The 24,538-nt window shown below is 47.1% G+C and overlaps 1 protein-coding gene across 4 annotated transcripts in view; it reads right to left on the reverse strand.

The window, feature by feature from the left end:
• Positions 1–4,884: 4,884 nt before the first annotated feature.
• The window catches only part of LOC145976176 (uncharacterized), a 70,110-nt gene continuing 50,456 nt past the window's right edge, over positions 4,885–24,538 (reverse strand). Inside the window, exons 3-5 of one of the 4 annotated variants that reach the window (XM_083107167.1) lie at positions 11,161–11,251; positions 10,864–11,083; positions 10,079–10,794 (exon numbers count right to left, since the gene is read on the reverse strand). In XM_083107167.1, coding sequence (XP_082963293.1) covers position 10,794; positions 10,864–11,083; positions 11,161–11,251 — 312 coding nt within the window. In that variant the 3' untranslated portion in view covers positions 10,079–10,793. Of the gene's footprint in view, positions 5,015–10,078; positions 10,795–10,863; positions 11,084–11,160; positions 11,252–24,538 lie in introns of those variants that run through there. The other 3 variants (XM_083107166.1, XM_083107168.1, XM_083107169.1) reach the window with 3 other exon arrangements.

A 24,538-nucleotide genomic window follows, 5' to 3' on the forward strand; every position in this document is an offset into this window, starting at 1 on the left:
ACCTTATTTATATAAATAACTTAGTTACTACCGAAACAAGTAAGTCTAATCCATATTGCGTGTGTCCCGCGTTTGCGTTGACCGCCCGAGAATCCGGTGAAATATCTCTCGGCACAATTCTCGTGCGCGATGATATACAGAGAGAGAGAGAGAAAAACAAGGAAAAGTCAACGGGAGAGAAGAAAAGGACACTTTAATAGATCTGGCGAGCGCATCGATGCAATGAAAAGAAAAGGCGCCGAGAATATTTCCCCGGAACGAGGCGGTCCCCGTATTTAAGATCCATGTACAAAGTCTTTTGCCGTAAGGTTCTTGTGTTGTAAAGTTCACATAATCATAGTGTCTAGTATCGTACCAGCTAAAGCCCGTTAAGACGATGCTAAACGTAGAGAAACGAAAATTTAACCACCGATAGCTGATCTGTATTTGCCATCGCTACCGATTGGGGTAAGGGAGGAAGTCAAGGGGGTTGACACGTTCGAGTAACCTTCTTTTTCACGATCAAGGATCGCTGAACCGTCACGATCGGCAAAGCCGAGAACTTTGCCGACGCCAAATAGTACAAATTAAATTTCGAGGACAGAGAGCGATCGATCGAACCGGTTTCTCGCGCCAGACGAAGCTACATCGACGCTATCACGCACAAACCACTGCTGTAGATATGTAAGACCCGGAAATAATAGGGAGTGTCTCCAAAATTGTTTAGTTTTTCGGCTCAACAAGATGAAACGTCGAAATAATTGCTGAATGGCGATTCTTGATCGAGGAAAAAACGTTACCAGATTGAGGATGATAATAAAGGCGAGAATAAAAGGTGGCGTGTATGAAGAAGGGAAGAGCGTGACGGGACAGGAATGGGGGGGGGGAGAGGGGAGAGGGGGAGAAACACCGTCGTCGCCATTGCGAGTCACGGCGACGGCGACTAGCGACGCCGATTTCGCAACCGGACTTATACAATCTAGTATCTCGAGGCAAGAAGTGTATTCATTGTAATTCAGCATTATTACCTATAAATAAATAGTTGTTATTGTAAGTCGGATTTTCCTCATTCACTCATTATCACGCATTTCCTCAACGTCCTAAAAGATGCCAATCGTCTTAAAAGGTGAGACAAAGTGTCCAGATTTCAATCTTGAGGTATTAATTTTTCTTCCACGTTATATTTGTTTCATAAAGTCTTTGTTGAAAAAAAACAAGAGAAGAGATTTCTCTCCCCTAAATTTTTTAACCATGGAAAAGATCTCCATGGCTAATGGATCAAAGCTTTCATCTTTTCAGTTCGTCGAAGCGCGTAAAGCGTACGCGTTTTTCGCTTCGTACGCATGTATGTGTACATGTCAGATCTTTTTTCTCGAAAATAAGTAAATTATGCAATTTAAAAAAAATAATAAAAACGATGAAGCAATCATTCAAGGTATGAATAAAAATTTATTCTACGTCCGACATCTTCGCCGACGGAAGAGCGAAACAGGTCTAAAGAAAGGTATGAAAAGCACGATGTGTGTATTCCTATCAATTTAATTCCGTAACGATCCAAGGCATGCAACGATAGCCCATTGGTCGAGGCAAGCTCCACCCTTTCTCGATACAAGGAATTTATTTTAATAATAATATATATATGCACTACGCGATATATAATCTATTCGAGATATCAAAGCCGGGGGCTTCTTAATTGAATCAGTTGTACGGATCGAAATCCCGCTGCATCAGTCTCAATTATTCATTTCAGGCACGTTAATTAGATATTGTCATTTCGTTGAAAGTAGCGAATAAAATCGAATAGCCTATTCCAAAGCTGAAACTCGAAGCTAATTGTACGGAATATATCCAATTAAAGATTTATAAAGATAATCTGATTGATCAGTTAAATCGAATCAGTTGCATTATTTTTTACTCGAGAAAGTCATCAATCTATAAAAAAAACGTGACATGTTTATATGTTTCTTGTCTTTATATATATTTTAAATATTTTCAACCTTGTACAAACTTCAAGAAAGATTTTCTTTTTTCGCAATCAAAGGTGCAGCGATAATACCTGTCTTTTAGACGTTGATCAGATCGCATCGTACTTGTGCGTAAGAAGGTGAAGCCAGAGGGCTACGTTTCGATGCAAATGAAGGGCTTGACTCTTGTCGCCGAGGATTGACGAGCCCTCTTTCACGAGCGTCTGTGCCCCGTCGTTTCTCCCTCCTACACCGCCATTCGACGACCCGAAATCATAAAGATAACCGAATTGCTCCGACCGGGTACTTTTATTCCGAGGACATATTGCCCGACAATCATTCCGGCATTTGCATAATTATCGAATAAAACGGGACTGCGCGCGAAAGCGGGGGCGAGACCCCCGGGGCCGTGTCTAATGCTCTCCTTCGCCGCGAATACGCCTAATTTCGTGCCCTCCAACTTTTTTTCAACAAGCTTCTCTTCGAGGGTCGTGTTCCTTTCTTCACCCTTCGGGTGCATGCTTTCGCGTTTTAGCGTCTTTATCTCGGGAAAGGCTCGTTCTCCCTGTCGTTCCTCCACGAGAAATAACGTTTCGTCTGTCTTCCCGTCGCGAGCGATTAGCTTAATTCGTCCGGCAGAAATGGCAGAGTCCCTTCTAATTAGAATTGCAACGATTGACGTTCTCTTTATGACTCTTGTACAGACGATATTTTCTGAGCGGTATTATATTAGAATGATTAGATGATTTTTTATCTAAAAAAATTAAATGAAATAAATGGAGTCAATTATTTCGGGCATATTTTAAGTACTTGTAGTATTTTAGTGACAAATTCTGCTCGTAATTTTGTTGGCGTGGACCTATAACATTGCTTACAATCGCCAGGAAACGCTTTATTCGCGAATGTATTATAATTATGAATTACATGAAATGTATAGAATATTACTGTTACTTGATTAAATTTCTTCCTAGTAAAAATTCAAAAGACAAGTAAAAAGAATCAAACTTGCAAAAAAAAATTGAATTTTTTGTCATTTAAATTTTCCTTCAACGCGCTGCGAAGAATCGAAAAATTCTTTTTTATTACTCGATAATGTTGTACATTTTAATTAACATCTTACGACGTCTGCGTCGCAAATATCGCCCAAGTCCCGCGGGATTTTTCGCAGCTATGTTTTTACCTATTTTATTTTCCGGCTTGTCTTTTCGTCAAGATGTCAACGCGGTTAACGAGGAGAGTTAAGCGAAGCAAAACAAGGCATTTTTGTCAGCGACGGCTCTGGGACCCTCGCAACATCCTCGAATTATGCTAAACGCTCTTACCGAACCTCTGGCGCGTCCGCCCCGAAGAGACGATCGTACCTCACGAACCAATGGGGACGTTGAGGCAAAAATGAAGCACAAATTCGCGGGACAAAAGCGAGAGCCGTCCGTCGTCCTTCTCCGAAGATATATAAAATAAATTTCCATATTTTTATAGTATCGAAAATTCCGAGCTCGCTAAAATTACACCTCAATAGGATCTGAATAATCGTCAAAATACATCTCGTTAACATTAACTTCTGGCCACGTTTTCGACCAAACTATCTGAAAAACATCTCGCGTATCCGCGAAAATGAGAATTTTCAAGAATAATACTTTGACGGGAATCGGGGATACAATGGCGTGCGACGCGTACGAGGTAAAACACACACTTTGTAACGTCAAGCTGTGAAGGGCGGCAGAATAGCCGGTGTTGTTGCCCCGGCGATGCCTCGCGTTGCGGCGCACAAGGAGCCGAGCGCCTCTCGCCCGATAGCCTTAAGTGCCGTATCTAAGTGGGAGGCGAGCAAAAAATCTCAAAGGAGTTAATTTACGCTTCCGCGAAGAGACTAAATGCAAAAACGGGACGGAGGAGAGCGAGCGCGTGTAACGGGGCGATGGGACGGCGGCGGGGCTTCGATTCTCTTTTGCACGAGCATGAAACCAGTAATCAGAGTGTCGGGACGGACGAGATGAATCGTCCCCCGTGTACGCGGGACTCTCGTGTCACGATGAACTCGGTGCTGAACTACGAGGGGACAACGTGACTTCGGGCGGCATCGACGCTCGCGACGCCGAGATAAATCCTTCGATAATTCGATACCTCGTTACAAGATTCGCGTCTTCACGCCTCGCATATTCATCCCGAAGCGCGAGTCTCGCGAGATCCGGATGAAAATTAGGCGGATTAAAAAAACTACTTTCCTTCGGGCGTACTATCTAAGATGATCTTGTCTTGTCATCTACCGAATCCTTCGTTTTTCGCTGGTTTACGATGCAAGCCACGTGCTGTGCAAAAGGGAAAAGAACTGGTCGTGTTGTTTGGAATGAGGATGAAGATTTGACGCGCGTGCAGATATTCCGTCTTCGATAGGTCTTCTCGCGCGATTGGTTCGGACCCATGGACGCATAATTACACCCTTGCGCGTCGAAAGAGCTAGAGAGAGAGAGGAAAGTGGAGACGAGAGTACGGCACCGTCCATGTTCGACACTTCCGAGCAGACGCAAGGAATTTCGTAGTTTGATTTACAGCTGGCCGGATCCCGCCGTCGTCCATCGAGGAGTCCGTTTTGATTGCGCTTCTCTCTAATGGAGGGTAAACGCTAGGACGTTCATGAATTTGTATTAGAGAATTGGTTCCGAGAGCCCCGATTCTCTCTTGCCCGGGAACGATCCTCTTATACTGACGGAGTTTCGCCGAAACTTCGTGCCCAGGAAACCGCGGAGACCTTGACGGAACCGTTAAATGGCCAAGGGGGAAGCACTTTTCGCCGTCAATTCGGTACCTGAGTATCGGATAATTATTCAGCTCTCATCTCATCGGCACATTTATTTTTTTCGCGAGTGTCTGCTTATATCCCGATTATCTTGAGCTATCGAATCGAAAGTTTGAAGGAAATCATAGACTTTTTCGTTTAAAAATAAATGTATTTTGCTACAAAACTATAACAATAATTTATATCCATAATAAACGATATAAAAATTAATTAATAATGAAGATGATAAACTCTGATTAGGCTTCCAACGAAAATTCCATTGCTTGCAGTTTCTCTGAAAAAATTATTACACTTTGTTATTTAGAATTTTTGTGCCTGAAATATAAAATATTGTAGAGATATCTGAGAGAGAAATTTTGGACGGCATGTCTCCAAGAAGGATTAATTTTCTGGAACAAGGACCGCATCGGAAACACATAAGATGCTCTCCCGGGACCATCGTATCGCTAATCTGTTTAAATAACGAAACATCCCTCCCTTAGGGGGGTGTTCACGGGCAGAAAGGACCCGCCGAGGGGTGGAGATGGCGGCGGGACGAGGGAGAGAGGCGGGTAAACGAAAATCAATGCATCCGACACCGAGCGAGGAACGTCGTTTCGCCTATCTAATGAAACGTACAACGTACTCGAGACTCTCAAGTTCCTTCGCTTCTCGATATATTCCTCCCCTAAAACTTTCCTCACGATCTTTGCTCATCCGAATTCCTTGTCAAGTTAAAATTTAATGAGACTTTTAATACAATTTTAATTTTAACGCTTACTTTTGTTTACATGTGTGTGTGTGTCCTCTATTATCATGCTAAGTAAATATATAAATATATATTTAATAATTATAAATAGATATATGCACGAATAAAATGTTTGTGTCTTAAAAAATTACTTTTACATAGTAAAGGTGACTTATAATTATGAAATTTCCCACGTAATTTTGTATGCGAGCGTAACGTCGCTGTACCATGACTAACAGTGCGACTCTACGATGAGATAAATTCCTTAGAGTCCTGTTCCTTGGAGCGCAGGGTGCGGCATTCGCGATACGAAAGCGTATAGAAATGGCACACATGCGCGTGCACGGGTCTTATGCTAGAAGAACGCTCGCTAAACTAACTCGTTTGGAATGCGGCACGAGGGCGGGATGGCAATGCAAATTTATTCAAAACTCGAAAGAGCCCTCGGCTCGATCCACATCCCCCTGTTCCCCACATGTCTCTCCCGATTCCAGTCCTCCTCTCTTCTCTGTCTCCTTCTCCTTCTCTTTCCCGTCGTCTTTGCCCTTCCGGGGAAGATGCCCGCGGTTACAGGAGTGCTCGGTTCACCGCGAAAAACGGCTGATTATACGCCAGAAAATTCGGCACTCCGACGATTCGTTCCGATCGACCGTTGAGATCTCGTTGCGAGGGCCCTCACCCGGGGTAACAAAGAGCGCGTTATCGAATCGCGAATTGAAGGGAGGCGCAACGGGTGCCGTGAAGCATCCGAGGAATACACTCGCGCGGAGAAGCGGTAATCATATCGACGGACTTTGTAATCGCGTCTCGAAATGACCGTAACCGCGACTTTCGCCGTCGTAACAGGCGAGAAAAATGAGATAAGAGCGGAAGGTCGGGGCCGATACACGAGGAGAGACTCGCCCGCTGGAAGTGAGTTTCTCACGGAAGAGATTTTTCCGTCTCTGCCCCCGATTAAGCGCCGACCACATCCGGCGATCGTTACCAAGCCGCACACTCATCAATCGCGAGGCATTCTCGCGTGTAACTCTCGGCTCGAAACACGACCCGGCAAATGAAGAAGAAGAAGAGGCGCAAGAAGAGGCGCCCGCCTTGTCAAGGTCTCCGGGGCGCCACCGAGGGAAAAAAACGGCGCGATCGCCGTCGAGGACGACGTCGTCGTCGTACATCGCGTAATAAACGATCGGCGAGTCGTTTAGCGTATCTTGCACGCGCGAAAGGAACGAGAGGAAAAAAGAAACGAGTCCAAATCCCTCTCGCTTCTCGATAATTCCCGCAGCCCATTTTGCTGCCAATCATATGGCCGCGGCGCGCGATATCCGTTCTCTCTCGCAAGCCGCGTGCGTGAAAAGGTATAATGCATCTAATTACCGCGAAAAGTACCCGCGCGCGTCACGGGGAATAAATGTTAATGCCCGCTTTTCATTAGTTTCCTAATTATTTTCTCAGCCTTCTCGGGTCTGATTGGCGCGTCATGCGAACGCGACGTGAACCGAAAACTCGTCGAATCGGAGAATATGCAAAGATCGCACGAACGCGGGATTCTCTCGCCAGGCAATTTCCACTCGTAATTCGTAAGGGGCTCTAATCGTCGTTCGTAGATTAACGTAAGTCACGAGAGTCTTTCTCGAATGAGAGAAGAGGCCTAGATCTATAGCTCTGCTTCCTTTCATCTCCTGGTAATTGAAATGCTCGGTTCATTCGCACCATTAACGCACAACGAGCATTACACTACAATTAAGACGGCGGACGAGTCTCACGATCCGCTACTGATTTTGTGGGCTAGATAAAAATCCATGCTACATTTACTTTGTGCGTTTCCTTCCTCGATGCCTAATTATTTTCCTCCATTTCAGAAATTAATTCCATTTATCGCAAGATATTCAGAGTAGGCGCTATAGATAATAATACACATTTGCCGGATTTTTCATGCGACTCGATGTGCACGCCTATACTTTACCGTTCCCAATTGCAACACCATCGCCTCTCTTTCTCTCTTCCATCTTCCTCTCTCGACTGAAGACTGTATGCAAGGTTACTACAACTCGTTAGTATTCAATTTATTAGCGTGTGCGCAGCGTCGTGAGGAGGCGTCGGCCGGATTATACGTCGAAGCTGCTGCTTTTCTCCGCTACGATTCCGATGCGATGCAAAATCCTCGTGATGCGGGAACGACTCGTCCTTCGATCGCGAATAACGAGAAACAAATTTATCTCATCCGATTTAAATCTCGAGGCTCTAATATTGAAATTATAAAGTAAACGAGCGACGTTATCGGTACATTTTAATCCAAAGTCGATAATTAAAAATTTCCGGGCATTGGAAGCAAGGTAGTAATCGATATTAATAACGATCAAACAAGGAAAGATGCCGCGCGCACGTAACAATCTGTCATCAGGAATCGCGGAAGCGAGTTAAGCATCGTCGACCAACGATCGACCCGTGTCAAACGAGCGGGCAACGGCGGACGATGTCGTCCGATCGCGCTTCTTCCGCGTATATATATATATATGTGCGCGTGTGTGTCGGGTGAGCCGCGCGGGAGGGACAAGGAGTCCAGGTGATCTACGAGAGAGTTATACCGTAATGGAATAACCACAGGGACGACGAGTAATTGTAAGAATTAACTAATAACACGGCAGCGAAGTAGGGTCGTGCGAACCCGGCATCCCCGGGGCCCGTAACCTGTCATTCCTCGATCCCTCCTCCTCGCCATCCAAAGGGATCTATCAATTACTTCGCTCCCAAGTGGAGATCCTAGATCGGACAATAGAATTGGGCCCCGTTTCTCGATGGATTCCCCGCATTGGTACTCGCGTCGCGTCGACTCCTCTGGCCCCACCGGGCGGATTTGCATGTGCAATTAAAGCGGCTCGACTTTCGCGTCGGATCGCTGCACCGCGCGCGAGTCCTTCCATCCGCGAAATTACAAGCAAGCTCAAACCTTGGGCGTTCCACTTGGATCGCACCGGCAGCGTGAGAAGTCGACAACACGCAGAATCTCCCCGAGATATTGTTCTCCACACCGCCGTGAAATAACGACGATAAATGATTCGTTTCTCGAGAGAACGCGCAATTGGCCTTATTTCCTAATATATATTTTCATCGAAGATAATGCGCGCGCTTAATTTTAATTCGTTCTCCAATCTTATTCATCCGTCGTAAACAATGTTGCGCGATATTATTTTGCCGGGCTTTTTCTTCTTTTTAATTACCGACATTGGGCGCGCGAGAATGCGCCTTTCACTCGAATGCTACGCGAGTCGCGCGTACAGTGAAAAAAAAAACACAAAAAAAAAGAGTGGTAGGGACCGCTCGTGCATGGTCCGGGCTCGGTACAAAGCCAAAAAGTGACTTACCGGCGGAACGTTGAAATTCCATTCGCGTGGCCGCTATCGCTGCGGGCTTTTCGCGCACCAACGTTTTTAAGCCGACAATTCGCCCTCCGCGCGCGCGCTGCCATACGACGTGTCATTTAATTTCCGCAATAACGCTTTTGTTACCGATTAAAAACAGAAAGAGGTACGAGGCACGATGAGAAAGAGACCATCGGGCGCGCGTGGAGAGCGCGGAACGAGGCGGAATACGAGGATAAGAGAGAGAGAGAGAGAGAGAGAGAGAGAGAGAGAGAGAGAGAGAGACGGGAGAGCCGGAGGGGGTGAGTACGAATGGGATGGAGGGACACGAGAGACGGAGAGGAAAAAACGAACGGCGAGCATTGTTTCGCGCGTCCATCCGCCACGGGGCCCCGGTCCGTCGCGGCTAAATGCCGTGAAATTGTCATCCTACAGTCACAAAGGGAATTCACTCTCGCAACCGGTGAAATATAAACGCGTTTTTCCAGCCGGCCGTTTTTCCACTCCGATTGTTTTTTGGGCCGGATTATTGTTTTCCGTCAAGCGCAACCTCGCCGACTATTATTTCGCCAACAACGACGAGATCGCTCGTTATTATTAGCGCGGACGCGGGGCCGAGAGCGGGGCAGTTTTATTCGAGCTACGGTGGCGAAATGAAATAAGGGAAGGGGGCGGGAGGGATCTCCCCCGACACAAAGGTACGCCTATGATTTATATGATCGAACGGGAGATCGATCTCGCGCCAGAGGAGAGATTGCGGAATAATTTTTTATTTCATACTAAAAATGAGGAACGCAATGAGGGATGGAGAGAGGAAGGCGGCGGAGGGAGACGAACGAGGGAGCCGAGGCACGGCAATTTTGGTCGCGCGGCGCGATCGATCGCGCGACGACGTGCAGATAATTCTTTTCTCTAGACCGCCTGTGGAAAAATTCGCGGCCACGGAACGTGCCGTTCCCGAAGCGAATTAAAAGATTATCCGTGTGGCTGCGGGCGAGCGAGCGGCGCGGCCGCTTGAAATTGCTCCTTCATTTCTGGAGCAATGCACGCGAACCTTTCAATCTCGATTCGAGTCGAGAGAGCGCACGATCGATTAGGGAATTTCGAAGCCCGAGACGACGTGTCCCTCGGGTCCGCTTAACCCCCTGCTCGTCGACCCTCCGTCCTCCACCCCCTTTCCCCGTACGCCCCCGCGTTCGCCCACCTCTCCCGTTTCCCCCGACTAGGAAATTCAACCGTGCGTGATCCGATGGAGTCTCTCTCCTCGCCCTACGTCCTTCGCTCCCCGCCGTCGTTGATGTAATATTGGAAAATAATGCACTGCCGAGTCGCGCGCGGCAGATTTCACAGAAATCGGCGCCCTTCGCTCGATTCAACGATACCTCGCTCGAGGGATAATCAGACGAATAAAATGAAACTCATTTTATATAAATTAAATTATTTCATTTTATTTTATTGATATAAAATAAGAGAGAAATGTAAGAAAATGCATTGAAGGACGAGATTCGAGGAGGAGCGAGAAAGAGATATGAAAGCTGATTATGCGGAAATAATCTTTTCCGCGTTTCCGCTAAATTTCTCCCGCGTCGAGGTGTTCGTCCTCAATGGCCGGCTCCTACACCGGAGACGCGTTAAGACGATATCGCGGCGTGTATACGCACGGACGATGAAAACCCAAGGGCAATTAAAGGAGGAGCTTAACAAGCTGGAATCACTATCGTTTCCTCTGCATCTACTCGCGTTGAAAAGATCCACCGCGTAATAAGGTACACACATCCAACGTCCGCCACCGCGCATCCAAAGTGCATACTTAGGTAGCGTAATACGCGCGTGTGCAGTATCGCCGACAATTAGGTCGATTCCTCTCCGGTTCGGCGGCGCCTATTTAAATGCGAGAAACAACGGTCTTCCTGCGGATGTCGAAACCGTCGATTCATGTGCGATGTCGCAATTCCACGAGAAAATGCGCGTCTAGATTAAAAATAAGCCAAGTTAATTAAATCTCGACAAGTATCGGAATATCGTACGCGAGATACTTTCCAAGGCGTTTCCGAATCGGCCTGACGAGTCCTGACAAATGATACAGATGTTACGATCCGTTCTCTCGATATCGCAAGCACGCATCGAAGCGTGACATGCAAAGCGGCTGGAGAGGAAGGAGAACGGGGGGAAGAAGAATTCATGGCTGAATCTCGTTGTCCATCGGGATCCTCGCATCGGTTGCGAAGCTGGTCAACGCGAATCCGACAATCCCAATTTCCTGCCATAGTAATCAAATCGCGGATAGAAGCGAGCGAGCGAACTCTCTTTGTCTCTCTTCGGCTGGCAGCTAGTTACCTGTCGAGTTATCTCGCATCTTTCCCACTGGCATCGTTAGCACCTCCTCTTTTCTCGTTGGCACCGAAGACGAGGTGAAGCTGGTCGTAACCTATGGAACGTAAAAGTTTTGTTAGACAGCACGTTCCGGCGTAATATACGTTTGTTTACAAGCTAGATATGAGACGCATCACCGTTCCATCGCATAACTGTCTTGATGCGGGAAGACTCTTTATTACTTGGGTATGATTTAAAACGAAATTATCGTTAATAATATTAGCGATGATTGAAGAACACGTGCGTAAAATATCGAAGTCGCAAATTTATATTTATATATTTTTTCTCGGATTTTTCCTTTAGAAATTATTTTAATAATTTGGACAATAACATTGCATTAATTTAATTTAATAATTAATTTAATAATTTGGATAATAATTTGGATAATAATTTGGAAATAATAATTAATTTAATAATTTGGACAATAACTTTGCATTTTATCGCTCGTATTAATATAAAAAGAGAGAGATCTTACTTTATTATTTGTCACAATATTAATAAATAAATACCTGCCAACCACGCACAATGGCTTTTGTAGAGAAATTTACAAATTTATGCAAAACAGGGAACGCGTTGCTGATGTATCGATGTTGTCGACGTGCTCGTCGACACCTTGTGTCGTTCGCAGACGTGAAATTCTCGCTGTACGCAAGTGCGTTTGTACGTCAGGGCCACGGGGCAAGAACGAGGCGAGACAAGAAAGGAGTAGAAGGATAAAGGAGCACTACGTGCTACGGTCGAGTCGAGGGTGAAGGAGAGCAGAAACGATTGAGTAGGCGCTGGGCAGCTGTCGAAAGATTAAGATAACCCTGAAGTTAAGTGAACACGGGGTGTGCCCAGACTGTGGATTTAAGGTGATTAAAGGCACCTGATATCGAGAATTATTATACCATATATTTCGTAGTGCGGTGAAGCCATATTTTGACGGTTGCATAAATTTCGCGCCGCAGCCAATAGTTAAAGGGAAAAGGGGGGCAATGTACCCCGATATTGTCCCATCGCGATACTGAAAAGATTTCGAAACGCCAAATCTGGAGTCAGAAAATTACGTAAAAATCGTTCATCATTAAATCTCGCTCACATAATATTTCCCGAAAAACAATAACTGGGAAAAGTGAGCGATCGACGATTTTCTTCGAAAGATCCCTAAAAGTACGACCATTACTCGAGGTAAGATCGCATCGATGCATTGTACACTGATGGCGCCGTAAGGCTCTTGTCACGAGCCTCGTGATCGTGTGCAGGCACATACGGGAAAAGAACAACGGGGTGACTCCCGACCTCGTGCAAGCAAGGAACGTGACTCCTCGTGAGGTAGGAATTGGTGAACCCGTCCCCGCACCCGATCAGATGATCCCGAACGACTTCGTGACTTCGTATTTGCTCAGCCATTTCAGCCAGGGAGCGAAGCTATCCGCCCCGCCGATCGAACGTATCCTTTTTCTACAAGGGTGGGAGGGGGATACATAATTATATTATAATAAACTGTAACGATATATACGAGAGGCCAGCTATCTTTGCTTGCCCTCCTGGCTCCGGCCGTTTCTACGGGCTCGCCTTGGTTCTCATCGAGGTCGCCTACGACCGACCGAGGAGGGCATCCTTCTAGCTTTTTCTCGATGTAAGCCTCCCGAGAAATCCCCGACGCGCGAGCGAGACGACGTCCGAGCGAAGGAAGAGAGAGACGCTAATTCCTCGCGAAGGTATTCTCCAGAGAGAGGGACCTCCGTGTCAGAGGGCTGAGTTTATCACTGTCATCTCTTGACGCCGCGGTTCTGCCGTCTTAATAGGTTTAATGTCCGTCGTTCGCTCAGGCCAGGGTCTGACTCTCGATAGCCATAACTACTGACACTACACGTCCTCCTTCACCCTTCACCCTCCCTTCACTCCCCACTCTCCCTTTCGATATCCTGGGATTTTTCGGAGCTTCCGGATGTATTGCTAGAGTGACTTTAATTGAAATCCCGTTCGCGAGAACGAGTATTACGAAAATGGAGTAGTACGCGAACAATTTTTCTTTCTTCGACATTTACAGAAAAAGCGATTAAAAAGAACTCTTGCGAGCTTTCAAGAAAAAGCTTTTTGAAACTAAAATTTTCTCAGATTTTTTCGCGAGTGCCCCCTTGCCTCTCCTTTTGCCGTTCGATGTGCTGCAATGTTGGTTAAATCAAGGTGCTGCGCCTGGGTGTGCGCCTTATCTCTCACGATGTTTACTCGGAGAGAAGCTATGCTCTTCGAAGACTGCAAATATCGCAGAATGCGGACATTGCCGAGGCAATGTATATTGGTACAGGTAAGAGAGAAAAGAGCTCGGAGGCCTCCGGCTCGAGAGACGGATGGATCTTCATCTCCTTCCTCTTTTCCCTCTTCTTCTTCTTCGCTTCATCCTCTTATTTTTCTCACATTATTGTTCGCTCTGGCTGCGAGAAACAACAGCATCGATCAATATGTTTCCCCGAGCGGAGCGACCCGAGAAAACAATGCTATACTTGACACTGTTTTGTCTATACCGTTATCATTTTTTAACGCATCTCCCGAGGAAAGAATTCACCTGGGCAGCAATTAAAATGCATTAGAAGCGATTTTCAAATTTTCAGCATCGCAACGTCAAACGACGTTCGTGCGTTTTAAGACGAGGCGTTGAAGAGCGTGTCGGTAGGATTGCGCGAAAACGAATAAAAAGAAAGGTAATGAGGCAAGCGAGGGTCGGGAGTCGTTGACAAAACGGATTACCCTAAGACGTCGGCAGCGTGGGTGGAGGAGTCGCGACGCAGAACCGAGCGTCGAAGAATGAAATGGCCCGAGATCCGAGACGCTGTCTAAACACAACCCTTTTCCTTAATCATTTAAGTGATTCGGTAAGCGCCTCTCTCCGCTCGTCGAATCGCCGGTAACTCTTGTGTAAACTCGACCCTTTCTTACGGGAACGTCATCCTCCGCCGCCTTTCGCTCCTTCCGCGCCCTTTCGTCCGATAATGATAATACCCCCTCGGAGAAAGGGAAATAATGCCTCGCCTCCGATCGTGCCCCATCTGACGCTCGCCAGCCCGGAAAAAGTTACGTCGTCGCTCTGCGCAGAATCGTATGAATAATCGTCTAAAAACAGAGGATCTAATCTTACGTGCGCATCCTTTCCTCCAAGGAACGCGAGAGCGATAAATTATTTCTTCCACTCAAAGACACCATCGAAAAATTAAGCGATATTGCAATATCAAATTAATAAGATTATTTGTTATATTTTCAAAGTTTTTCTCGATATTCTTTATTCACATATTTCGTCCCACGATCGCGAGGATCAAATCTCGCTTGCTCCCAGCAGCGATATCGTATGTAATGGGCTTTACATTCGAATTGCCGCGGCAAAAGTTCACGATGCGGCACAAGTCGAAGCGACGGGCCGATGTCGAATTCGATTAATTTTCCGGTCATTATTTTTTACGACTCCTTATCGCCAGCTCAGCTCCCTGCACCTCGTCCTATTTTTCTCTCGACACCGATCCTACGAGGTTTCGTAAGGATCCTCTCCCGACCAGGATAGAGATTGTTGGATCTCCGCTTTATTCGTGCTACGATTATCAAACCAGCAGCATCGTAGACATCGCACTTATTCCGCTTTACATAAACGTCTCCGCGGATCATGATAGCTCCTAAAGATGTCTTCAAGATAAGTCAAAGTTGTATTGAAATTACGAATATACGAAGAAAGGAAAAGAGAATGGAAAATTGTTTCCATTGAGAGATCATTATTTCGAACATGTCGCGTATTAACATTTCTTCCTCAGAGTTGCAAAAATTTCAAAATGGAGTAAAAAATATTTTATAATATTCGCTAATTATCAAATAATAAAAAATTGCGATAAATCAGCAAAAAATTCAATATCTTTTCGAGTCGAACAACAATATAATATATAATCTTTCACTAAAGTTGTTATTTAATTACATGATTATAGCGACAATTTCGCCTCGATAAACTAGTCACGTACAAGTGACGTTTGCCGGCATCCTTCATCGTGGCAGAAATAAAATGACGCTTCGAGGCTGACGTATCGCACGCGATAGGATAATGGCAAGTTCTTGGGGAAAACGAACAGCCGCGCGATTCCTTGCGGATGGTTCCTCGCGGACATCATCTTTGTTGGTTCCGTTTGACGATCTCTTCTTCGATCGAGTTTTACCCGGTGGTACAAGGAGGAGCCCCGTAGTCGGCCTGGGCGGAGCCTCGGAACCGCAAAACACCGGCCGACTTCACTTCGCGGCTCTCCGACTACTATTAATTATTTATGCTGCGAGCGAGAGAGAACGTTACCAACCCCGTCGTCGTAGCCGCACACGTGTGTTGCACCGCGAAGCGAGAGTCGGGGCCCCTGCTGCCGCGGCGCCGGTATCGGCATTATAGAACCGGGTATCGCGAGTCGAGGACCGGGGAGAACCGGGCCAATCCTATCGAGAGCTGCAATCGATTCGCCCGGAATAATAATCATGATTGGATTCCCCGGAGTTTTGGGGGCAGGACTCTCCGGTTCCCTTGAGCGCGCGCTTGAGTCGGCTCTCAAAACGTCATATTAAAAGCGCAAAGCTGCGCGCTCGGGCCATCCTCGCGTTCGCCGACTGATGCTCCTTCAATGGTACCAACGATTCGGCCGGAGAGAAACCGATGATTAATGATTAAGCAAAAGTATAGACATTTATATCAGGCATAAACTTATAAACGATGAGGGGAAGAAAAAACTTGATTATAGCGCTCGATTATTAAACAAATCTATGCATCTGTTGATTATCTTTATAAAAACTACTTTGAACAGCCGCAATTCGAAGGAACTATAAAGAATATTTAAGGACATTGATCGCGGGCGAAATTAAATGACACAGCCACTGCGATTATTCGAGATGCAATCTATCTTAGAAATTTTCGGTCAGTGCATTCGCGGGGGGAAAGGCAGGAAGAGGAGAAGGAGAGGAAGGGTAAAAAGAGCGGGAGGAAGTGACGATAGAGAAGAAAGACGAGACGGGGATGGACCGGGTGAAGAGGACGACCGTGGAAAAGGAGACCGGGGGCAGGGGGCAAAAAGAAAATAAAAGAGGCGTCCGGCGAGGAGCATTTTTCTTTTGGACCGCGGTGGAGCAGCCACCGTGTGATTACTCGGGACGAGGGGGCATATATGAGTAATTTGTATTCAGCCCGATCATCCGTATCGAAATTCGAATCTACTTAGTTCTGAGAAGCGCCGATGCCCCGGCCGTCCTCCTCCGAAGCTTCGATCACTCTCCTCTGTCTCCCCCCCGATCCCCCTTCTCTCTACCTCCCCGGAGTCGATCCACTATTCCACCCTCTCGGCTTCGACTACAGCTTAATATAATATTATTCGCCGGTTTAGTTTAATGGTGCCGGGCGATTATTATGTGGCCAGAGTCCGACCGACTGGCTGGCTTCTTCGGCCCCGGGTACTCTCCCTGTCTCTTTCTCTCTCCTCTATTTCTCTTGCCTCCGCCGTTCTTTTTCTACGCTATCTTCTTTCGGTTTTCGTTCGCTTTCGAACGGCCCGATCACTATGTTCCAATGTACGAATATACATGTATATAACTCATGTACGCACACTCGTGCAAAGACACGTTGTTCGCATCTACGTACTCGAGCCCGTAGATACCCGTACTCTCGGTGGCGATCTCGTGAATGAGATGCTCTCGGAACGCAAAAAGTCCTCTCCCTCCAAAACCAAACGCTATTATGATTAGTCGGGAGTATAGGTGGTCCAAATTACGCGGGTTCGCGTTCCCTCCATCGATATTCGACGCCGACTACTCTCGTCGGATGCGAACATAAGATTAATTTTGCGCGCCGATCGTAAATTGACGGAACATACGGAATCGAAGAATACGCGAAAAAATTGCGAACAATACCCTTACGACTTGCAGCGTCCTGGAGCAACGAACGAGCGATAATTCCACCTAAGCGAAAGCTCCACCTAATGAATCGCCGCGGAATTTGCATTGTGAAAGGGGCGCGTTTATAATACATTGCTCGGCGCACGTTCGAACTCGTTACGGGCCGCGCGTAAGAGTCATTAAGAGCCGAATAATTACTCGGTATCGTTCCGGACTTGATAGATCGTCCGATCCGTGGCCGGTTTGACCCGCGACACTCGGGACAGGATGAAGAACAACGGCCTCGGCAGTCGAAAAGCTGCCCTTCAAACGCGAACCGTAACGATTATAAGCGGCACGATCTCTCCCCGCGCAAACGAGCGCACGTGGATAATAGCATCGCCATTAAAGCGGCCTGAGAATCGTGCGAGTACGAATTCATCTCGTCGAGAAGGCCCGCGATATGTTTCGCTTGCGAGTTTCATTACCTCGAGAGAAGCGCTTTTCGAAATCTCATTTAGTCGATCGCGGGGATGACAATGTGACGAGTGACAAGTCGCCCCTTTGGCCGCAATCTACGTGCGAGGATCGATTAAATGGTGGCAAGAAGTCGAGTAATGCATGCGGTTTGCCTGGTGGTGCGGCGGGTGATTGTGGCCGGTAGGATATTAATGAAGATATTCAAATGAGACAAAAATGAAGGGGGAGAACTGGCCTTTGTCGGGCGTAAAGGTTCCACCGGTGACTCGGCCTATGTAGATTACTCTTCGTCCCCCTCTCCACCCTTCCTCCCCCGCCCTTTTTCTCGAGACTTTCTTCCTCTTTCTCTCCTCTCCTCGTCGCTTCCTCTTAAACTTTTCATCCTCGATCCGCCTTAACCTCTCCACCTACCGATCGTTTACCTCCCGGAGATTCGATCGTGCACCGACTGTCGGAACGAACGTTCTTTTAATTTGTAACGAAGATTCCCATACTTTGCCAGCGAGAGATGAAAATAAATTTCAAGAACGCTTTTGCATCGCGAATGAAAATTCAATCATTGAATTTATTTTATTTTAGCTATTTTATTCGAGTCTAAAATATTTTGTTGGAATAAAAGGCGTCTACTTTTCACTCGAAATCAATTTCAGGAGAGTTTCGAGCGATTAAGAAAAGACCGCGCGTTCCTCGACGACGAGCGAATTTTTCGGCAGAGGAGGAGGAGAATTATTAAAATGGATTAGCACCGCGAGAACGCATAAATTGCTGGAATATCGTTACACACGGAAGGTCAGAAGCGTCTCGCCTCCGCGAACCCGATCTGTCATTAAGCGGGCTGCTTAATTCACTTGTTTCTTCAGTTTCCACTGGGATGAAATTAGAACCGCGTCGCGCCAGCCTAGTAGATGTCATTAAGAGCCTTTTAAATCGCCCTTAAGACCCGCCGGGCCATTAGAGGCTCGCGCGGGAAAGGAAAAGGGCCAACCCTTGTACATATCTTTTTTCCCTCCCGCAGCGCCATCGCTACCGACGTAGTGCCTTCCTAGTAGCGCGGTTCCTAACATTAACGGTATTTCCTCCTCGCAATGCGCTCTCGGCTTACGGCTCTCGTCGAGACTCGGTCTCTTACGCGTACACTTTGCACTTTATCCAGTTAGTTGCGAGTAATGTCATTACTCGTCTTCAAGCGACATGGGAGGAGCCGCTCCCATCGGTGCTTATTTTCCCGCGTATAATAGTCCTCGACCTCCTTTCTTAACGATTAACATTCTGGCTGTTCGCGATACTTAACCGTAACGGAAGCAATCTAAAATATCTAGACTGTACGAGGAGAGAGAAAAGAATCTTAGAGGAAAAATACTTCCCATGAGTTTTGAAAAATCCCACGAGAATTGAAAGGAATCAATTTAATGACGTTAAATGGACGTAAGACGGTAGCCGTCCCACGAACGGTAGCCGCGATTTCGATTTCCCTTTTCGGAACGCTATTCCTCAAGCTTCTCGATGAGAGACATAAAGAACGGACAACGCGTGTCGGCCCAATTTTAATTGATATTTCGCCGACGATGGCGGCCCATTGTCTCCTCCACTTCCATTATCGGAACCTTTGTGTTTCGCCGGTATGGTACGAAACGTCATTTTCGCCGGGATGCGCCTCCGCGTCTCAGGTCGACGATCCTATTTGTCAAGTCATTTCGGAGCGTGTATACCTGCGCCGCCGGAATCTCAACTGTTCGGAGACCGGAACGATCTGCCTCGTAGAGCGTACAATACGGCAAAAATGCATATTGTAAAGTGCTGCCTCGAAAATGGACCGCGTTACGAGATAAAGTTACTGGTAAATGTACGCCCGCATTTCGCTCTAAATAATAAGTTTCACGACGCTGTTGATGCCACCGATATCGATGATTTAAAACGTAACTATCGATATTTAGGTGATTTATTTTAGAGGAGAAATTATATTTCTCTCGCGTACATTTTAATTACATTTGAATTAAATTTTTCATCGCGCGATAAAAGGCATTCCCTGCGAAATTCTCGGGACCAGGAAGCGATTTGTAAAATAACTCGGCCTGAATGGCAGATATATGGCGAGTGATTAGCGCATGCGAGCAAATAGGTGGGATTCGCGATAACACGAGCCGGTTGCGGGTTAAGTCAGCGGCGATACTCTCGATAACCCTATCTGACGGAGTCATGGTAAAATCATGACCCTCTCTAGCTTATGAGTAGCAGAGTCGGTATTTATACGATACCCTAGCATAAAAAATAACACGCCGAAGGCAACGTGCTCCGCAATCGCCGCATCGCGCTGGAGGACACGCAGTTTTTTAATTAAACTTCTCCGCTAACTAGGCAACTCTATTATTTTCTTGCCGTGGAAAAAAATAAATGTTTTTGTCAGCCGTCAAACGAACGGATTGCTGATGATCGCTCCTGGAAACCGAGGCGATCTCACGGATCGCGTCAGCGAGGTGGAAAAAAATCTCGGAGAGACTTCACGTCCTCCGTCAGTCCGTCATTCCAGACGCGGAGTCCGCGAAGGAGGTCGCCATTAGTCACGAGTAGGGAGGCGGAATGCCCCGAGCTGCAATTACCGTGTGCATTAATCTGGCCGCGATGCTGATTATTAAGGCGACGACAATAAGAGTAAAGTCGAATGAAATGCGAAACAGCCGCGGCATAAATCGCCCTAGGAAACTCCGTCCCTCTCTCTCTCCCCCCTCCTCCCCCTCCGCCACTTAATTGTTGCACTCTATATGCTAAACGCGACGCGGTTGTGCGTCGTGTCGGCGGTAGCCGCGTGTGCGATATCGCGGGCGAGTCTCGAGCGAGTTATGGCACAGTCGCCGCCTCCGTCATGCGAACCGTCGAATCGCTTATCTCGTCCCCTGGCCGCTGGCGAGAACGAGCACTTGGCGAATTAATTAATCTTTCTGACGTACGCGGCCTACGTCGCGCCTACACCTCGAGTCTCGTCCACCAAGAATTTGAATGGCACGAAGCTCCGCTGACTCGACAGCGAGAACTGTATTACTTATTGCTCGAGACATTCAGATTTCTACTTTCAGGTTTAACTTTACTCGCGTTTCCGATAGGGATGCTTGAATTCAAACGAACGGAAGCGATCTCCAGTGTCAAAATTCCGTTTGGCGTCACTCAATATTCCATCGAAACGGATCTTTGGCGGTGCAGTCTTTTGTTTCACGATGCGGGTGGTACAGGTGGCACATGGTACTACGAACCGGGAGGTAGGCACTTGCAATAAAGAGGCACGTAATATTCAATGACAGTCCGCCCGCGCGGATCGGCTTCGCCATAAGGGTAGTATCGTGTGTCCCATTGTGCGATATCCATAAATCATCGCGACCGGATGGCTCCTTTTTCCCAGAATCTCTCTCACCGCAATAACGCGCGCAAACAGTTATTAACGTCGTTAATTAATACCGCTAAAGATTTTAATGATACGCGACGATTCGCGAGCAAAGTCAATCGGGCGAAATAATATTCCTCCATTTTCTCAGGTGGTTGACGGAGCGCGCTTCTTTGCGTCTCAATCGCAGAGGTCCACTCGGTATAATCGCGAGTCCGGCTAATATATTATTATATAGCCGATCCGGTTTCGCGATAATTACAAATACACTTGCTTCAAGTCTCACGTGTGTTATGGGCGTATAATCGTTTTCATTAATATTTTAATCTCTCCCCCCCCCCCCCCGGTAGAGAGATCTTCGGGTTTCTCTCTCTCTTTCCAATTTGAGAGATTCTCACGGATGGTTACTGGCGCGATGATAAAATCGATGATCGCCGCGTTCGCCGCCACGTCGATCAACGACGCTTTAGCCGGGAATATCGAGCGAAGAACTACTAGACCAGGCGGCTGCGGGGCACAGCCGGCGCGGCAGGGTGACGATAATTGCGATCAGAGCCGCCCCATGAAATCCTAATATTACGGGCGCGGATACGCATCGAATATGAGCATCTAGGTAAGCCGTCGCGCCGCTAGTCGCGTTGGACGACGCAAAGCGGGTTGGAAGGAGCGCGGGGGGACGGAGAGAGCCGCGGAGCCGGAGGGGACAGAGCAAGAGGGAGGCTCGACGCGGCCGAGCAGGTATAACCTATTGTAATCAATATTAATTACTCGAGACAATGGAATCTCATTGGACTCGATCGTTCAAGCGGCCTCACGCGAAGGGGCACTGATGATGGCGGTGGGAAGAAGAGAGAAGAGCCGATGCGGGGGGCAGAGGGAGAGAGAGGGAAAGAGAAACAGAGAGAGAGAGAGAGAGAGAGAGAGGAATCGGGGATGCAGGCGGGAAGGGTTTCAGAGAGAGGAGGTCGTGTTTGGCTCCAACGGATAGACACGTAGTGTAACGCGCGCGTTTACTGCGCGAATGTGTGAGCGATGCGATGCTGGCTTCGTCGTTGTGCTCCACGTTAGAGCATTATCTATTGTTGTTGACGTTATGCGTTGTGCACGCGCGCGGGCAGCATCGGCCGCTGCGGCCGATGATCGGCTGCGGACGATGTTGTCGTTGGATGCTGCCCGCGTTGTCGACGCGGCGATGCGGTCTCCCCTTTCCGTGCCCTCCTGTCGTCGATTTTGGCCTCGCCGCCAATTCCTCCCGCCCCCTGGCCCCCTCGCCCCCTGGCTCCCGAGCCTTCTCCGCCCGCGAGGGATTCGGGGACAGTCAGGCGCAGGTAGACAGGCGGGAAACGGGCGGAGAAACGACAACAACAACAACAACAACGGCGATGCCATCGGATCGTCGTTGCTCTGTGCCGGACATTCTCTCTCCGGGTTCCCTGGCGCATATCCGGCACGCACACATCGGACTTACGTTCTCGTTACGCAGTGCCGCGTTCCGACTACGACCTCGTCATCATAGGGACGCGTTGTTATTAGAAATTAGATGGCATATCTCTCCGCGCCAATCGGTCGCTCGCTCAGGGTACGGATTATTGGACGAGGAAACGTACGACGCGCGTATTAACGCCATGAATTTCGCGAGCGAGCGAACGTGGGAGCGATGATATACAGCTGGTGACGTGACTCGTTTTATTAGAGCCCACACCGACGCGGGTTATGATTATAAACGCACGACAGTCGCGCGGGAAAAGTCGCGATAACGCCGGCCGCAAACCGGGATAATCGCTAATTATCGAGCATTAATTAATTAGCCGCGCGACAAGGGCGCGCGACAAAATACTCTACCGGCTACTTGACGACGACGGGAGAGGACAATGCCGACGACACGACGATGACGGCCGCTTTTTACGTTACGTACCCTACCTACCTAGCCGCCGTGCCTGTTGTCCGACCGGTTAAGTAAGCAACGTTACGCGGTGAAAATTAGTTCCCAGAAGGGATCGGTTTCGCGTGTCCACCCCTCATCACAGTCCGCTGCGTGTTACGGCATTATATCTGCCGCGTCGTACAATGCGTCGCGTTACCGTTGACGGTTAACGCAGGAGCGGATTTTCTCGCAGGAAACTCATCGAGCTGCTGGAAGATAATTCCTCTTGGAACGGCAATTTTTTTTAAATTATATTGCACGAAACAAGAATTATTTCGATGAATATTTTTGCAAACCTTGCTTTCACCCTTTTAAAAAAAATTATATTTCTCGCTTATCGTGTTACATACTTGAAATAAAAAAGATGGTTTGTAATTAATTTTAGAAAGATTCGAACGATTGCGTTGCTTAAATCCATCCCTGTTTGTGAAAAAGGGTTGTCTCTCTTTGTTCACCCTTAAGCGCCGAGTTATTCTGCGCACCCCGGTGAGTTTTACAACCCCCCTAATGTGGCGCACTTTGAAGGAGAGCCTTTCCTTGTAGACGGACACCTTCCGGAGCCGTATCGTTTCCGTTTTGAAAGTGGTATAGTCTCGCATCGTACATAAAGTTGCCCGATAAATAGTCACAATATAAATAAATAAATAAATAAATAAATATATTAGCACAATGATTTGTTAATTAATACAAAATATTAATCAAGAAGAAAAGAAGAAAGAGCAATGCTCAAGATGTGATATATGCTTATTATAATATATAAAAGATACGAAAAACTTTCGATCGACGCCGGCCTTCGTGTACGCGTTAGTCCATTAGAAATTGGTAGCAACCGGCGTGAAATAAACGCGGCATTCTGTCAAAGCGTATAACCGGGTAGCGCAAGGTGGCAGGTGCCAAAGGCTTTCGATTATTCTGGCTTTGATCGGAAGAGGAGGAGGAGGCCGGGGTAATGGGGTTTCGCCACCTCCACGGTTACCATATGCCCGATCTAATTTTTATGGCGTCGACGGGCCCCGTGGATAGTATATAAAAGTATATATGTATATACGACGACCTCGGGCAACTTTGTCAGAATTTATGGCTTTTCGACGCGATTTTACGGGGAACTCCGCTTCGCAAACTCTCTGCGCATCAGCGAAAGCCGCGCTTCGAATCTCTTCCATTTTGCAAAAGTAAGATATAAATCACCGACCAAACAACATTCATTTTAACTTATATTAATATAATGAATTATATGTAATATACCATATCATGTGTCTCTTGCAAAATAAATGTGAATAGGATATAATATCTTTGGAACAAAATAAAAAAAAAATAATCGAAATGAGAAAATGGTTTTCTCTTTTCAGAGATATTGAAGAACCACCATTTTTTTTCATCAAGGACATATAGTGCGCAAAAATGTAACCTCTCGGTCTAGAGACAAGGAGGGTCGAGGAATATTGAATGCTAATTTAATGGCTATCAGGTTGCTGCGCATCGTTGGGGTAATTATGTTTGCGAGAAAACGGAAAAGGAACATGCGACTGTTTTAATGGGTTATCCACTTTCTCCTAATTGGCTAACTGCGGGATCTGATTTCGGCTGTAATCGCATTAGACTCTGACATGCCACCGGATAGTCTCGCATCGTGCGAGTTCTCGCACTTAATTTCCGCACAAACTTCGACCATGGCCAATTTCTCGCATATGCACGTGTGCGCG

Source organism: Camponotus vicinus, unplaced genomic scaffold (genome assembly GCF_025532165.1).
Source record: "Camponotus vicinus isolate PSW18456_S1 unplaced genomic scaffold, iyCamVici1.0 SCAF_8, whole genome shotgun sequence".
Classification (NCBI taxonomy): Eukaryota; Metazoa; Arthropoda; class Insecta; order Hymenoptera; family Formicidae; genus Camponotus; species Camponotus vicinus.